The sequence below is a fragment of the Eretmochelys imbricata genome, chromosome 1 (genome assembly GCF_965152235.1).
Source record: "Eretmochelys imbricata isolate rEreImb1 chromosome 1, rEreImb1.hap1, whole genome shotgun sequence".
NCBI lineage: Eukaryota > Metazoa > Chordata > Testudines > Cheloniidae > Eretmochelys > Eretmochelys imbricata.
The window spans coordinates 170,291,391-170,309,054 of record NC_135572.1 but is presented as its reverse complement, the minus strand read 5'-3'; the positions used below and the strand labels follow the sequence as shown (position 1 = coordinate 170,309,054).

The window sequence follows — 17,664 nt, the reverse complement described above, 5'->3', positions numbered from 1 at the left end:
TGTTCAGTTCAGATCATTTCTCCAGTTTGTCCAGATCATTTTGAATTTTAATCCTATCCTACAAACCACTTGCAAATCCCTCCCAGTTTGGTATCGTCTGCAAACTTTATAAGTGTACTCTCTATGCTGTTATCTAAAATAATTTATGAAGCTATTGAACAGAACTGGACCGGGGGACCCCTCTTAATTTGCTTTTCCAGCTTGACTGTGAAACACTGGTAACTACTTTCTGGTAACAGCTTTCTGACCAGTTATGCACCTACCTTATAGTAGCTCTATCTAGGTTGTATTTCCCTAGTTCGTTTATGAGAAGGTCATGCGAGACAGTATTAAAGCCTTACTAAAGTCAAGATATACCATGTCTACCGCTTCCCCCCATCCAAACGGTAAGACTTATTACCGTTAGGCACCATTAGGTTGGTCTGACATGATTTGTTCTTAACAAACCCATGCAGTTACTTATCACCTTATTATTTTCTAGGTGTTTGCAAACTGATTGCTTAATGATTTGCTCCATTGTCTTTCTGGGTATTGACTTGTCTGTATTTCCCCACGTTGTCCTTACTTCTCTTTTTATCGATTGGCATTAGAAAGCCACAAATGCCACTGTGAATGTGTGGGGGTCCCCATAGTGCATCATATCCTGACAGCGGCACCAGAGTCGACCCACCGTGTGTGGGGAAGACAAAAAAAGTCAGGCTGGGAACCATATTTGCTGACCTACCTACCCCATAGCTGGCACTGATGGGTGCTCCAGTGTGGTGCTGAACTGCCAGCAGAAGCTGGGTTTGCACACTGGTGGTGGGCAGCAGGGATGGGCCTACCAAGAGGCTGCTCTGAGCCTGGCTGATGAGGGGGACATGGACCATTAATGTCTGGTACAGGGAGTAGCAGAATTGTGTGTCTGAATTGTGTGCTTTATGGGTGTCACCGCGTGAGACACTGGAGAGTTGATGCCCTCTGAGCCACCATCTCAGGAAGGAAAGCTGTCCTATGCTATATAATATAGATCTAAAAAACCCATAAAAGACCATACCAACATCTTCCCATGACACAAAAAACCTCCCCCCCCCCTCCCCAGCAATATGAGGGAATTAGCTTCTGAACAGCCTAGAGGCAGAACCATCCTCTGTTGGTATTCTAGAAGTTTAAGTCTCACCTCTCACATATGCAACCCAATTGTTCAAAGTTACACTGTAGGATGAAAAACAGAATTCAGCACTTTGGTTTGGAACTACATTATATTTTGCTTGTTAAATTACACTATTGCTACAGAAATAACTCAAAACCCTAAGAAAGCATTAATATTATCTTGAAGACAGTAGAGTGTTTGTTGTGCCTTCCCAAAAATCTGACTTGCATGGTAAATAGGACTATGCATGGAGATGAAACACTATTTTTAAACTGTTCCGAATCCCAACAAACTATGATACCTAAAAATTCAAGAAGAATAATTTGTAAAGCCTCAATATGCTTGGGGGAAAACAAACAAACATACTGCTCTCCTTTGTCTAAAGTACAACAGCTGGTGCCATCAGGGCTATTTACCAACTAGACCTAAATAGATGTTTAAAATACGAGGAAACAGGGAGGTGCCGGTGCACATGTGCATCTGTAACCAGGGGGCACAGAGAAGAGAGAGAAATGGAAAGGGAGAATCCCATCAGGACAAGAAATAAGAACTGGGGCAGCTTGAAATTGATGAAGTTGTATAGACAAAATAGCAAAAATGTTTAAATGTCACATTTGGATGGACTAAACTGTCTTGTCAGCATAGAATCATGGTTTTCTTGATGGTGTTTTTTGGGGTTTTTTTGGTTCTTCTGTTGGTAAAAACTAAAATATGCCACCGTACTAATAATTATTTGTATTACAGTAGTGCCTAAATACCCCCAGTTGGCCCCACTGCACTAAGTGCCTTACATACTGTAGTAAGGGACAGTTCGTATCCAGAAGAGTTTATAATCTAAATGACAGAGACAAATGATGAGAGAAAGGAGGTAGCATCTTCCATTTACACATGTGGAATTCAAGAGATTAAAAACCATATTTTAAAAGATATGTAGGTTCCTAATTCACACTAAAACCAACAGGAGTTAGGTGCCTAAATACTTTTAAAAATATGGCTCTAAGTGACTTGTCTGAGATCAAACATAACACCAGTGGCAGACACAGGATTTGACCAAGAATTCCCAAGTCTTAACCATGTTATCATGCTTTTTCATAGGCGAATATCTGAGGCACAGAGCTGTGTCAAGATATTAAACAATCACAACACAGGCTCCTGATCTGGCTATACAGTACTCCTGTGGGAGTTCCAAAAATGAACCAACTCAGTCACAGAGGGAAACAATTTGAGTCAAAACAAATTTGAAGGTTTTCACCTGGCAGGAAAAGAATTTATGTTTGAGAGTTTCACAGTAAGCGAAGGGAAACCATAGATGGATTTTGTGCAAGAATACCTGACCTATTGCTATCAGTCCCACTTTAGGCAAATGTGGGGTAATAAAGGCATCCAAACCAATCAAAGACTGTCACTATCATTCTATCTGACCTGCTAGGGATAAATTATGAGCAGGAGCAGTTGAGACACAGATGCAAGACTCTGCATGTACTTGGAAATGGGATGAGGGATGGCAAATAGAATGTATTTATCCTGTCATTTTTTTTAACATTGCAAATCTTAGCCCCTCAGTTCTCACTCTTCGTGGGGAAAAAAGTCAGATGATGAGAAGAGTGGACAAGACAATGGGATACTTGAAGCATAGGTAAAAACTAATTTTTAAGAAGTGTTTTAATATTTCAGTCTCCCTTTAAATAGTTTCCCAGCAGTATGACATTTTATTTCATTTATAAAGTTAGCAAAAATACTTGCTAACATGTATTTTAACAGAATTTTATTTTAAAGTTTTCTGGAGCTACAATTTCTCTGCTTTTCCTTAGAGACTAACCAATTTATTTGAGCATGAGCTTTCGTGAGCTACAGCTCACTTCATCAGATGCATACCGTGGAAACTGCAGCAGACTTTATATATACACAGAGAATATGAAACAATACCTCCTCCCACCCCACTGTCCTGCTGGTAATAGCTTATCTAAAGTAATCGTCAGGTTAGGCCATTTCCAGCACAAATCCAGGTTTTCTCACCCTCCACCCCCCCACACAAATTCACTCTCCTGCTGGTGATAGCCCATCCAAAGTGACAACTCTTTACACAATGTGCATGATAATGAAGTTAGGCCATTTCCTGCACAAATCCAGGTTCTCTCACTCCCTCACCCCCCTCCAAAAACCCACCCCCATACACACACAAACTCACTCTCCTGCTGGTAATAGCTCATCCAAACTGACCATTCTCCAAGTTTAAATCCAAGTTAAACCAGAACATCTGGGGGGGGGGGGTGGTAGGAAAAAACAAGAGGAAATAGGCTACCTTGCATAATGACTTAGCCACTCCCAGTCTCTATTTAAGCCTAAATTAATAGTATCCAATTTGCAAATGAATTCCAATTCAGCAGTTTCTCGCTGGAGTCTGGATTTGAAGTTTTTTTGTTTTAAGATAGCGACCTTCATGTCTGTGATTGCGTGACCAGAGAGATTGAAGTGTTCTCCGACTGGTTTATGAATGTTATAATTCTTGACATCTGATTTGTGTCCATTTATTCTTTTACGTAGAGACTGTCCAGTTTGACCAATGTACATGGCAGAGGGGCATTGCTGGCACATGATGGCATAAATCACATTGGTGGATGTGCAGGTGAACGAGCCTCTGATAGTGTGGCTGATGTTATTAGGCCCTGTGATGGTGTCCCCGAATAGATATGTGGGCACAATTGGCAACGGGCTTTGTTGCAAGGATAAGTTCCTGGGTTAGTGGTTCTGTTGTGTGGTATGTGGTTGTTGGTGAGTATTTGCTTCAGGCTGCGGGGCTGTCTGTAGGCAAGGACTGGCCTGTCTCCCAAGATTTGTGAGAGTGTTGGGTCATCCTTTAGGATAGGTTGTAGATCCTTAATAATGCGTTGGAGGGGTTTTAGTTGGGGGCTGAAGGTGACGGCTAGTGGCGTTCTGTTATTTTCTTTGTTAGGCCTGTCCTGTAGTAGGTAACTTCTGCGAACTCTTCTGGCTCTATCAATCTGTTTCTTTACTTCCGCAGGTGGGTATTGTAGTTGTAAGAAAGCTTGACAGAGATCTTGTAGGTGTTTGTCTCTGTCTGAGGGGTTGGAGCAAATGCGGTTGTATCGCAGAGCTTGGCTGTAGACGATGGATCGTGTGGTGTGGTCAGGGTGAAAGCTGGAGGCATGTAGGTAGGAATAGCGGTCAGTAGGTTTCCGGTATAGGGTTGTGTTTATGTGACCATTGTTTATTAGCACTGTAGTGTCCAGGAAGTGGATCTCTTGTGTGGACTGGACCAGGCTGAGGTTGGTGGTGGGATGGAAATTGTTGAAATCATGGTGGAATTCCTCAAGGGCTTCTTTTCCATGGGTCCAGATGATGAAGATGTCATCAATATAGCGCAAGTAGAGTAGGGGCTTTAGGGGACGAGAGCTGAGGAAGCGTTGTTCTAAATCAGCCATAAAAATGTTGGCATACTGTGGGGCCATGCGGGATTACTTTAGATAAGCTATTACCAGCAGGACAGTGGGGTGGGAGGAGGTATTGTTTCATATTCTCTGTGTATATATAAAGTCTGCTGCAGTTTCCACGGTATGCATCTGATGAAGTGAGCTGTAGCTCACGAAAGCTCATGCTCAAATAAATTGGTTAGTCTCTAAGGTGCCACAAGTACTCCATTTCTTTTTGCGAATACAGACTAACACGGCTGTTACTCTGAAATCTGCTTTTCCTGTTAATCGATGTAATTCCAAGTACTATAGTTATTTTTTAATTGCATACTCTCTCCATAATTCTTTCTGGGAGATTACACATTTGATTAGTTCTCCTATACAAACCTTTCAGCTCTGAAGAAAATATAAACATAGTTTATGAAAACATCATTCTTAAAGGTTAAGTCAAACACAATTAAAACTCAGACCAAGTTTTTGGGATCAGCTTGAAAGCGTGAGCCAAACTGTAAGGAATAATTAAGAAAAATCTCATCTCTTTATACACTGCCTTTTATTTGCAAAGCAACTCTCCTTGGCTATGCAGTAACTTTAAGATACTGCTTGCAGCTGGCCACTTAAAGAATGCTATTATTGATAGATTCTCTTTGTGTGATAGGCTTTAATAAGGATGTATTAAAAAAGGATATATTCTATTATTGCAGCCTGACCAAGAGCTTGTTACTAATGCCACAAAGTCTCCATAGGTCTGAAAATTTCATTCATGCTTGTTGGTTAGTGGGTTTCCATTATGCAGAAGACTAGGCGGTATACAGGAGAATGGGAAAAAGAAGTAAAATCCAATAGGGTAAAGGAGCAGAGAATGCAAGTTACAGAAAAATTACAGTACAATACCTGAACACTATATACAGCGTATCCAACTTGTACCAGGTTAGCTTTCAGGGGTTGCTGTTTTGTCCCTAGTATGTATTGCAAACTTCCTTTGCACTTCTTTTTTAAAAATATTTTTTTCCTCTGTGCTGCTTATGGAAATACCACTGGAAAAGTTTCTATTGGCATTTCCATTACAAATCCTGTTTCTGAAAGAGATATAAGCTCAGCTCCTAATGTTCAGCAGGATGAAATATGATACTTAGAGTCTCAGACTATGTGAGTCTTTTTGGTTAAAGAAAAAAAAATGTGGCTTCATATTTAGTTCAAAGCCTGTATCTTCCTGCTTTGGTTTTAGATGCATTTCATGTCACCTTGGGGCACACACACGCGCAACCCCACTCTTGATTTTAACAAGTACATGGCAAAATGTGTGTATATCTACAGGACTAAACAAGCCTTCAGAGATTTCCTTAGTTGCTAATGTATGATCTTGTACGCACTGGGGCAGCTCCCAATTTAAAGACTACAAACAATTTCGCTCTCTAATGAGCAGCACTGCTTTTCATAGAAGAAGTTTTGCACATCACCGCAGATAAGCTATATCAAATTATGATCAAATCACAGATATGTGATCCATTTGTAAGTAGCAAAACTTTCTGTCCTGACTCATGTCCTAGGCAGCAGCACCCTTTCACCTTCTGCAGAGTCAGAAAGGAGAGGTTACTTCCCTGACAGTAACTTGAGTTCTTCAAGACATTTGGTCCCTAGATGTGCTCCACTGTAGGATGCATGGATGCCAATCAGACCAATCTGATCTCCTTCTTTGAGACGGTAACCGATTTTTTTAGACAAAGGAAATGCAGTAGATCTAATCTATCTGGATGTCAGTAAGACAACTGATACTGTTCCACATGGGAAATTATAAATTAAATTGGAGAAGATGGGGATTAATAGGCGAATTAATGGAAATGTTTGAAGGGGTGACTACAGAAGGTCTTACTGACAGGTGAACTCTCAGGCTGGAGGAAGGTTACTAGTTGAGTTCCTCCAGGATCAGTCTTCAGACCAATCGTATTTAACATTTTTATTACTGACTTTGGCACAAAAAGTGAGTGTTTGCTAATAAAATTTGCGGATGACACAATGTTGGGAGGTATTGCCAATACGGAGGAGAACCGGAATATCATACAAGAAGATCTGGATGACCTTGTAAACTGGAGTATTAGAAATAGAATGAAATTTATTAGTGCAAAGTCATGCATTTAGGGATTAACAAAAATTTTTGCTAAAAGCTGGGGATTTATCAGTTGGAAGCGACAGAGGAGGAGAAAGACATGGGTATGTTTGTTGATCACAGGATGACTATGAGCCATCAATGTGATGCAGCCATTAAAAAGGCTAATGCAATCCTAGGATGCATCAGACGAGGTATTTCCAGCAGAGATAGGGAGGTGTTAGTACCATTATACAAAGCACTGGGGAGACCTCATCTGGAATACTGTGTGCAATTCTGGTCTCCCATGTTTAAGAAAGATGAATTCAAACTGGAACAGGTGCAGAGAAGGGCTTCTAGGATGATCCAAGGAATGGAAACCCTACCTTATGAGAGGAGACAAAGAGCTTGGCTTAGCCTAACCAAAAGAGGGCTGAGGGCAGATATGATTGTTCTCTATAAATACATCAAAGGGATAAATACCATGGAGGGGGAGGAGTTATTTAAGTAAACTGCCAATGTGGACACAAGAACAAATGGCTCTAAACTGGCCATCAACAAGTTTAGGCTCAAAATTAGACAAAGGTTTCTAACTATCAGAGTGAAGTTCTGGAATAGCCTTCCAAGGGAAGGGATGGGGGCAAAAATCCTAAGTAGCTTCAAGACTGATCTAGATAAGTTTATGGAGGGGATGGTACGATGGCACTAGTTACAATGGCATGTGGCCCATCAGCGACTGCCTGTAGCAAAAATCACCAACATGTGGGGACAGGACATTGGATGGGGGAGTGCTCTGAGTTACTACAGAGCATTCTTTCCCGGATAGCTGTCTGGTGGGTCTTACCTACATGCTTAGGGTCTAACTGATCACCATATCTGGGGTTGGGAAAGAATTTCTCCCCAGGTCGGATTGGCTGTAACTCTGGAGGTTTTTCACTTTCCTTTGCAGCATGGGGCATGGATCATTTGCAAGTTTAAACTAGCGTAAATGGTGAATTCTCTGTAACTTGAAGTCTTTAAACCATGATTTGAGGATTTTAGTAACTCAGCCAGAGGTTAGGGGCTTTATTTCAGGAGTGGGTGGGTGAGGTAGCCTGCAATGTGCAAGAGATCAGACTAGAAGATCACAATGGTCCCTTCTGACCTTAAAATCTATGAGTCTATGTGCTCTTGGCTGCCTTGTGCCTCCAAATTAAGGCATATAGGGAGGCACAGGCCTGACACCACTCAGTTCCTTCTCAATTGTGAAGCGGAGCCCCTACAGCTCAGAGGAAGGAGTGCGGGAGGCAGACTACTGATAAGGACAAAACATCTTGAAGAACTCAAGTTATTGTAAGATAAGTAACTGCTCCTTCTTCTTTGAGCTTATGTCTGTACAGCTGCTCCACTGTAGAAGACTCCGAAGCATTAACTCAGCAAGGAGGTGGGTGCTGAGAAGGCAAGTTTAGGACAGTTCGGAGGACTGTGTCAACGAAGATAGAATCTCTGGAAGCAGGTAAGATGGTATAATGCTTGGCAAAGGATAGAGTTCCTCTATGGATAGAGGACCAAGTAGCAGACCTACGAATATCTGTTTTGGGAAAGTCCTTCAATAGAGCCAAGGATGTGGGATGTGTTGTCACTGTGAAGAGGCTATATACGAGCCAATGCATAGCAGATTATGATGTAACCTGAACCCCCTTAGTCTTTTTGTGTGGAAGTAGGCTGGCCCTTCGTTTTCTCCGCAAGTGATACAAATAGCCTAGGAGAGGCCCAGAAGGACTTAGTCCTGTTGTCAAAGTAGAAGGCAAGGGCCCGTCTGATGTCTAGCTGGTCTCCTCTCTGGAGACGTGAGCTTTTGGGTAGAACACTGGTAGGCGAATCTCTTGATTAATGTGGTATTCCAAAGAGACCTTTGGGAGGAAGTGAGGATGGGGACGCAGTGCAACCTTGTCATTACAGAATGGAGTATACGGATAATCAGCCATGAGAACTCCAAGCTCTTTCATTGGACTAGCTGAAATGATGGCTATGAGGAACGAAGTCTTGAGGGAGAGGTGGAGAGAACAGGTAGCCACCAGTTCAAAGGGAGACTTCCTCTGGGCATTATGACCCAAATTTAAGTCCTGTTGGGGGACTGGGTTCTGTACAGGCAGAAACAGATTGCATAAGCCCCTGAGGAACCTAGCTGCAGTAGAGTTGCTAAGACTGTGAAGCCTTTGGTGGGTGAATGGAAGGCGGTGATGGTGGCCAGATATACTCTGACTGATCTCATAGATAGACCTTGCATTCTTAAATCCAAAAGGTAGTCCAGGATTTTGGAATGCAGAATCACTGAGGCTTGGGAAGAGTGAAGAACAAATTAGAAATGGTAGCATTTCCACTTCTGAATGTAAGTCTTGCGAGTATTAGGTAGGAGAACTGACTGGACCGTCTCTGAACAGGTTAGCTCCATGCTCAAGAACCATCAAGCAACCATGATTTCAAGTTCAAGGAGGAGAGGTTGGGATGGATCAGGATTCCTGAGTTCTGTGACAGGAGATCTTTCCTGAAAGGAAGTAGAACAGGCATGATCACAGATATGTAAAAGAGGTTAGAGTACCAAATTCATCTTGACCAGGAGAGCACTATGAGAATAACTATTGTGCTTTCCTCACACAGCTTGAGTAAAGGATTAGAGATAGAGGCGGGTAAGCATACAGCACGATATAGGGCCACAGTGTTAACAAGCCATCTGCCACATCTTCCTATGGAGCAGAAAAGATGGCATTTTGCATTGTTCAGGATGGCAAAGAGGTCTGCTTCTGGGGAACCCCAGATCTGGTAGATGCTGAGGAAGACAGAACCGTTGAGCTCCACTTGTGATCCTGAAGAAAGCGACTGCTCTGGGAGCCTGCAGTTGTATTCTGGAGGCCTGGAAGACAGACAGCTGCAACTTGTATCTGACATGAAAGGCACCAGTTACACAGCCTTAGAGACTCTGCACATAAGGATTGGGATTTTGCTCCATCCCTGTCAGCTGAAGTAAGACATTGCAGCCCTATTGTCTAGCATTATCTGATGGAGTGGCCTTGTATGTTGTGAAGGAAGTGATGGCAAGTATAAGAAACTACTCTCAGCTCCAGAATGTCGATGTAGAGTGTGACCTCTTGTGTGGACCACCTGCCCTGGGTCATGGCACATTAGGAGATGGCCCCCATCCCAGAAGAGAAGCACCAGTTGTGAGGATCTTTTGAGGGTTGGGGAATGTAAGAATGGGGTTCCCACGCAGATCTTCAGTGGGTCCTTCTACCATCGGAGAGAGTCCAGAACCTTCTGAGGTACTGGGACTCATTTGGAGAGACTCTTTGGTGTGTACACAAACCTTAGCCATATCTGAAGACATATGAGGTACAGTCTAGGAGGCATGATGAATGTGCAGGCCAATATGTGGCCCACGAGTTGTAGGCAGGTCCTTGCAGTTGTTTGTGGGCTCTGTGGTGGTTGTCAAGATTAGACTGGACAGTGGAGCATCTTTTCTTGGGGAGATAGGCTCTGGTGGTTAGGGAGACTAGAGTGGCTCCAGTGAAGTGGCTCTTCTTTAGACTAGGGTCAATGTAGGTTTCTTTCAATTGATGCAAATGCCCAGAGACTGAAATAGGGCTAGAGCCCTGGAAGTTGCTGACTGGACCTATAAAGTTGATCGACCCCTGAGGAACCAACCATCCATGTAAGGGAATACTACTCTGCTCCACTGATGTAAATGGGCTGCCACCACTGAATGAAGCTTTCTAAAGACCTTCAGGACTGTGGAGAGCCTGAAAGGAAGGATTCAATACTGGTAGTATCCTCAGTCTAGTTTGAAGCACAGGAAGTGTTTGTGGGATGGGTGTATAGCTACATGAAAGTAGGCATCCTGAAGGCTGAAGGTGAAAAATCAGTCTCCTGGATCTAAGGATGGAATGATAGTGGCTAACGTAACCATCCTGAAGTGCTGGGAAAGGATAAGTGTTCAGATTTCTGAGGTCGAGGATCAGTCTCTAAGCTCTGCCCCTCTTGGAAACTACAAAATAGTTGGAATAGAACCCTCTGCTGATGAACTTTGGGGGAAGTGGCTCGATCACCCCCAAGAGGAGGCGAGACTGGACCTTTTGTTTTAAGAGATCTTTGTGAGGGGGTCCCTGAAGCGTGATGAAGAACGGGGAATAGCGTGGAAGCAGATGAAGTATCCCAAATCGATCATTTCCAAAATCTATCTGTCTGAGCTAATTAGTTCCAAAGCAGGAAGGAAGTGGGATAGCTGATCTCCAAAGGGAAACTGGATGGAATCATTCAGCACAAGATCTGGGAACGTAGATTGCTCAAGGCCCTCTACCGAGATGGCAAAACTTTTTCTTATACAGAGGTGCAGATAATCTTGCTGAAGAAGGGAGAGGATCCTTTTTCAGAGCTCTAGATCTCCTCCTCTGAAAGTCCTACGGTCTGGGAAACACTTGTTGAGGGTTGTAATGGAATGGCCTAGATTGCTGCGATGTGAGACCTAATAAACTGTGTCTTTGTTGCAGGAATGTAAATTCCCCAGAGACCATAAGGCAGCTCTCGAGTCTGTCAGTGTGGAGGGAGAAGTTCGTATCAGAGCTAAAGAACTTGGGTCCTTCAAAGGGAAGGTCCTCAGCTGTACTCTGCACCTCCCTCAGGAGGCTGGAAGACTGGAACCAGGATACTCTCTGCTTAACCACGGTCATGGCTCGGAATCTAGAAGTTGTGCCTGCAGTAGAGGAAGTTACTCACCTCGTGCACTAACGATGGTTCTTGGACATGTGTGTCCCTAAGGGTGCTCCACTTTAGGTGTCTGTGTGCCCCTGCACCTCTAATCGGAGACTTTTGGTAGCAGTGTCCCATAGAGCCCGTGCATATGCTCTCCCTCCCTCGTGGTCTGCCTCGAGGCTATTTAGCACTGCACGGAGGAACCCCCCCTCACTTCCTATGGAGAACTCCGAAGTAGAGGGGAGGAGGGTGGGTTGTGGAGCACCCACAGGGACACACATCTCGAAGAACCATTGTTACTGCACAAGGTGAGGAACTTCCTCTTCTTCTTCAAGTAGCCTCCCTATGGGTGCTCCACTTTAGGTGACTCCAGAGCAGTACCCACCACTGGAGCCTGGGACTTCGGAGCGGAGTCTTTTACTACAGAGAGTACTGTGGAGTCGAATATGGTGTCAGCGGCCAAATCTTCAGGGATCGCATAATGTTCTGCGAAAGTATGGACAGAGGCCCCAATCACTGCTCTATAGATTGGGAGATAGGGGTATCCCTATGGAATGTGATTGAGATACGAACTGATCTCATGGAGTGCATATGGACAGAAGCAAGTTGGGCCCTTGCTAAGTGATTAACGCAACTAGAGACCCATTTGGATAGTCTTTGAGGAGATATCACAGAGCTTTTGGATCTTTCTGTGGATGAAAGGAAGGGTTTAGGGGATTTCCTGAAGTCCTTAGTCCTGTCCAAGTAGAATGCTAATGTCCTGCTAATATCTAGCATATGCACAACTGTCTCCCAGTTGTCAATGTGGTTTTGGGGAAAAAACAGGGAGATGGATCTGTTGATTCATATGGAAAGTGCAGAAAAAGTAGGGAGAAACTTGGGATATGGCCTTAGAGTTGTTGTTTTTTTTTTATAAAGACAAAGGCCGTGAATGATGGGTGTGGCATCAGGGCCGCTATTTCTCCTATGTGCCTAACTGAGGTGATGGCAATTAGAAATGCTGTCGTCATGGACAGGTGTAAGAGAGAACAAGTTGCCCTGGACTCAGAGGGCAGTCTAGTCCAAGCCCTGAAAACTAGATTAAAGTCCCAGGCTGGAGCGGGTGGTGTCACATGAGGGAAGAGAGTCTGGCCCTAACTGCTGTGAAGTAAGGTAAGTTGACGTCTGAGTGGCGTGACAGGTGTATAGATGGCAGCTGACGCTGTAAGGTATCATTGTTCAGGCCCCCGACCAGCTCATCAAAGTGCTTATAAGAGGCAGTTTGAGAGGTCATGGACTGGGGTGCAGACTGTTCTCACTTTTGAGACCTGAGCCTCTTGCACTGTGGCTCATAACAGCACAGAGATGGTGAGTATTGAGAAGACTGTGATCTGTGATGTGACTGAGAGTTATATCTTCTCTTCTGTTCCACAGTGTAGATTCCTAAGGAGTGTAGTGCGGTCCGAGAATCCTTCAGGATGTGGAGAGAAAAATCTGTCTTCTCCGCAAAGAGTTTGGCCCTTCAGATTGGAAGTCCGTAGCTCTTTGGGCAATCTAGAGACGTTTAGCGAACAAAAGAAAAAACCCACAAGCCACCTCAGTACCACTGTCATGGAGACTGGGCGGGAAGCTGTAACAGCTTTAAAGACCTGTACAGACCTTCAACTTAAATCAGAAGTTGGTGTCTCTGAGGTAGCAGAGACAGCTTGAATGACTGTCACTATGGGGAAAAGACCTGTGGCAGGTCTGGCAGGGTGTGATGAAGTTTTCACACCACACTTACCCTGAAAGGGTTAATGAAGACTAAGAAGGGGGCTAATTAACCCAGCCAGCCACAGCTGAGAGGAGAGGAATTACATGGCTAAGTATTCCCCAGACCAAGTGAGGGAGCCTAGATGGGAAGGAATGAGCTGGACTAGATTTATAGAGGCAGGAAATGGGCAGCTGAGGGGGCTGCTGGGAAAGCCTCTGGGAAGAGTGTCTGGAGGCTGCAGAGATGTAGCCTGCAGTTGCTCCCTGGGAGGAGGGACTGGTGAAGCTGGCAGACCCAGAGAAGAAAAGGAGAGCCAAAAGGTTAGGAAAGGACTTAGAGAAACATGGCAAGGTCCAGGGCGGAACAGACCTTGACTGCTGACTAGAGGATCCCTGAGCCAGAATCTGAAGTAGAAGGTGGGTCTGAGTTCCCCAACCAGCCAATGCGGAAGTGGCACTGGGGAGCAGTGAGTAGGAAGACTGCCTGAGCCTGTTTGCGGGAACTTTCCAACCCCAGAAGGGGAAACCATTATGTAACCTGGCTGGAGGGCGAAGTCACAAAGAGGCTGCAGCAACTCGTGGAGTGAGAGAGGGGCTGCAGACACAGAAAGAGAGGTAGAGGATGGCGTGCAACTGTGGGAAGGGGCATCGACCTTGAGAGCTATTCCCTAGAGCAGTGGTTCTTAACCTTTACTGCAGCCTGCACCCCTTTGGTTCTCAAAATATGTTCTCGCACCCCTTATCAAAAATCATTGAAGTAGGCCAGTTCTTTAAACCTAGATATATTTTTTGTTTGTATATTACAGTAATCGTTAAAAAATGTACAATGTTAATACATACATAGGTTTGATGAAACAAAGTAGTTGAACCTACGTGCCTGTGCTTAATTTGCGTTTTCGATGATTTACCTTCTAAAAAAATCTGGCACATCTCACACCCCCCAGAAAGGGCACCTCGCACCCCCAGAGGGTGCGTGCACCCTAGGTTAAGAACCACTGCCCTAGAGTGACCAGGAAGTGGCACCATCCTAGTGGTGCGCAACCCACCCCATCACACAGGGCTTAAACACCCGGATCTTTGTCATAACCCAAGAGGTAGTGGACCAAAGAAAGAATGAGAGAAAACAGGAAAAAAAGGAAGGGGAACCCTCTTCTAAACACAACTGTATAAGACTGAAGAAATAAAAATAACTACAAAAATAAGGGAAAAAATTCTAGAATGATAAACTAAGAAAGGAAGGAAGCTGAGAATAAACGGACATGCGATTGTTCCATTGAGTTCCATTAACAGAAAAGGAACTAAGTGGCAGCAGGCCCGCGCCTCCCCATGTGCCCTTGTTTGGAGGCATAAGGCGCTGCTCTGAGCAGGTGCAGGCCTGTGGACACTACTTTGAATTCTCCAGTCGAGAGTTCACAGGCATGTGCAAATCCTATGATCGAGCACGCACAGGAACATATACTTGAAGATAGGGAACAGTTGGTCTCTTTACTCCGCTGCAGATTGGAAGAGCAGCAGGTAAAAGCCACGTGAGTTTCCCCAAAATACAGAAAGTCAAGGAATTCATTAATCCTGTGACCCATCTGACAAGACACCAGCCTTAATTATGAACAACAGTATGACTTACCTGAGACATTCTTTCACGGTGCTTGGCTTCAAGTCTCTCCTTGGCTTTCTGGAAATGGGCATGCTCATTCTCATCACCAGGTGTCTCCAAGTATTTGTCAACAGCATCTGGAGTGCTGGCAGCTGTGGTGGGGACTAGAGTCAGAGTTTTTATAGGAGAAAGGGAAAAAAGCACAATTTAAGTTTAGTATAAATAAAGTTCATTTGAACACAGGAAAACATCGTTCTTTTTCCAGTAGAATGAAGCCATTCAAGTAACTTCAGTCAGGAGACTAGCTTTATAAAACTTCTGTATCAAATATATATATAAAAAATGGTGGTATAGGAGAAAGATTTCACCCTTTTTTTTTTTTTTTTTTTATAACTCAGGAAAAACTCTTCCACTCAGTACAATGTTACTTAACAGATTATGAGCTATTGGCAAAGGAAACATGCAAAGAGCAAACACACTTGGCACTACCTAAGGTACATAAACTGACAGCAGACACGTTTTTTCAAAACCACATGCTTTATTTATTTATAAAGATTAAAAACAAACATACAACAAAACAAACACACTTTAAAGCGTCTACAGAGACGATATAAACCACAACCATACTGCAGTCCAAGGACATTCTATTCAAAATCCCTCTCACTGGCATTCTGTCCTCATAAAGATGTGCTTTGTTCACAATAACATGGATTAAAAAACCCTTTGCTAAAATGGATCAGTGCATAGGAGGGTTAACAAGAATACTTTTTTTCTTTTTTTTTTTTTTTTTAAAAAGAAACTCCTATGAGATAATCAGCCTATTCTTTTGTGATTCAGTAGCAACCATCAATTGCTAAGTAACAAGGGAAAACATTTTCTAGTAGAGATTTACTGAAAATCATGGACTCCACAACCATCTCCTATACTGTAATTTTTCGGGTTATTCCATAATTTATTGCACTCTACCATATTTTGAACATTTGAAGATTTCATTTAAACAAAAAACACCTACTGAAAAGATATAGCCATGAAAACAAGAGAAACAAATACAACCCTCCAGGCAAACACAAGCTGCAAAAAGTTGGACCCTTCTCTACTACGTTTATATGTAGTCTTTAAAGCCTGACTGGGCCTAATATTTTTCTTACTAAGTACTGACAATTTCTTTTTACTATTTTTATTTTAAACTCTCCTGTTCCTTGCCAAAAACCCCAATGTGAATGGAATGTTAAATTATACAATTACAATGCCAAAGAGTCACGAAATGCAAAAGCTGTAATATTTTCTACTCTTGGAGTCATTATGTAATTATGATGTAATGTAAATATAGCCCTATAATTCAGTCACCTACAAATATTAACCCACATGGCTAGTAGCCAACATATATTTATTAATCATAATATTTTGTACATATGTAGTGTACAATAGTTCTTACAACAATCCTGTGAGAAAAGTATGGAGTTATTCACATTTTAAAGATAGGGCAACTGAGACACAAAGGTTCACTTACTTGCCTAACAACATGTAATCGGACAGTTTCAAAGTCAAGATTAGAACTCAGGAAAGTTTTGATTCTTTGCTATGCTCATCACACCAATCTGCCTCCATTTGTCACACCACTAAACATAAATTTCACCCACAAACATACAACTTACATGGTTTGTGCCAGACTCCCATGCTGTTTTTATCACAAAACTTGTTTAGAGCGTCTTAAACTTACAAGATGCTACAAATGAAAGATAAGGCAAATAATTTGTTTCAGATTAAGACGCTCCTGTTATGGTACAGTGTTGTCTGTTGGGAAAATTTATTAACACGGATGAATTCCAACTGTGATCATTTGGAACTTGAACTGAGTGAAGAGAAAACGTTTTGTGTTGTTCTTAAAGCATTTCAAAAATGCAATTTTCTACCTTTGTGGTTAAATATTTGTCACATGCCGAATCTATTTGATTTCCTCCATGTATTCTCTTTGCTGAAACTACAGTTAATAAAACTTATTAAAAATGAAAAAAGTAAAATTAAAATATGTAACACTAAGAAGTTTTAAGTGGAAAAAAGTGATTGAATGAAATAATTGTGCAATAAATAAGTATGCAAATTTAACGTTTAATTTATTGCACACAAAAAAGATCACAGGCATTTGGAATATCACAGGCATTTGGAAGATCAATCAAGCCATGTATACATTTAGGGACAGATTTTCAAGAGCTCTTCTCCCATGTAGTTATCTAAATAAGGGGCAGATTTTCAGAAGTGTTCAATACCCAGTTTTCAGTGGGATACTTATGGTCAGATTTTCTAAAGAGCTCAGCATATTGGGTGCTGAGCTGTTTTGAAAATCTGGACCCAATTGTGTGTGCGGAGCACTTAAAAAAAAATCTGGCCACTAATGGTGTACCCTTACAAAATTCACATCTGTGATTCTTCACTGATCCTACTCCACCCATGTAGTAACTGTGGAAGCTGTAGCTAAGAGACAGCTCAGACTTTTTACCAACATATCACCTAACCCTGCTCAGAGCAGGTACCACTGGTGGAAACTAACGGCTACGAAGTTTGCTAGTAGAGACACAGCCAATGTCACTGCATCTAACAAACAATGTAGATCAAACTTACAAGATTGGGGGACTGTATCCTGAAATAGAGTTACACTGAAAAGGACATAGGTGTCACCAGGATACACAGTTGAACAACTGCTCCCAGTGAGCTAAGAGGGATAAAGCTATCCTTGGATGTATAAGCACAAGAATACCAAGAAGAACTAAGGGGGTGGTATTACCTCTGTATATGGCATTAGTGAGACCATTACTAGTATACTTTATCCAGTTCTGGAGTCCAACAGATGTTGAAAAATGAACAAGGGTTTAGAAGAGAGCCACAAAAATGATTTGAGGTCCAGAAAACAATGTCTTATAGCAAGGGACTTAAGAAGCTCAGTCTGTTTAGTTTATCCAAGAAAAGG

General features: G+C 42.7%; 1 protein-coding gene across 4 annotated transcripts in view; it reads right to left on the bottom strand.

Annotated features, from left to right (window-relative positions):
- The window catches only part of APP (amyloid beta precursor protein), a 298,757-nt gene that overhangs the window by 78,868 nt on the left and 202,225 nt on the right, over positions 1-17,664 (bottom strand). For all 4 annotated transcript variants that reach the window (XM_077819733.1, XM_077819738.1, XM_077819747.1 and 1 more), the window contains one exon: positions 14,730-14,863. In XM_077819733.1, the coding sequence (XP_077675859.1) occupies positions 14,730-14,863 (134 nt within the window). The remainder of the gene's footprint in view (positions 1-14,729; positions 14,864-17,664) is intronic.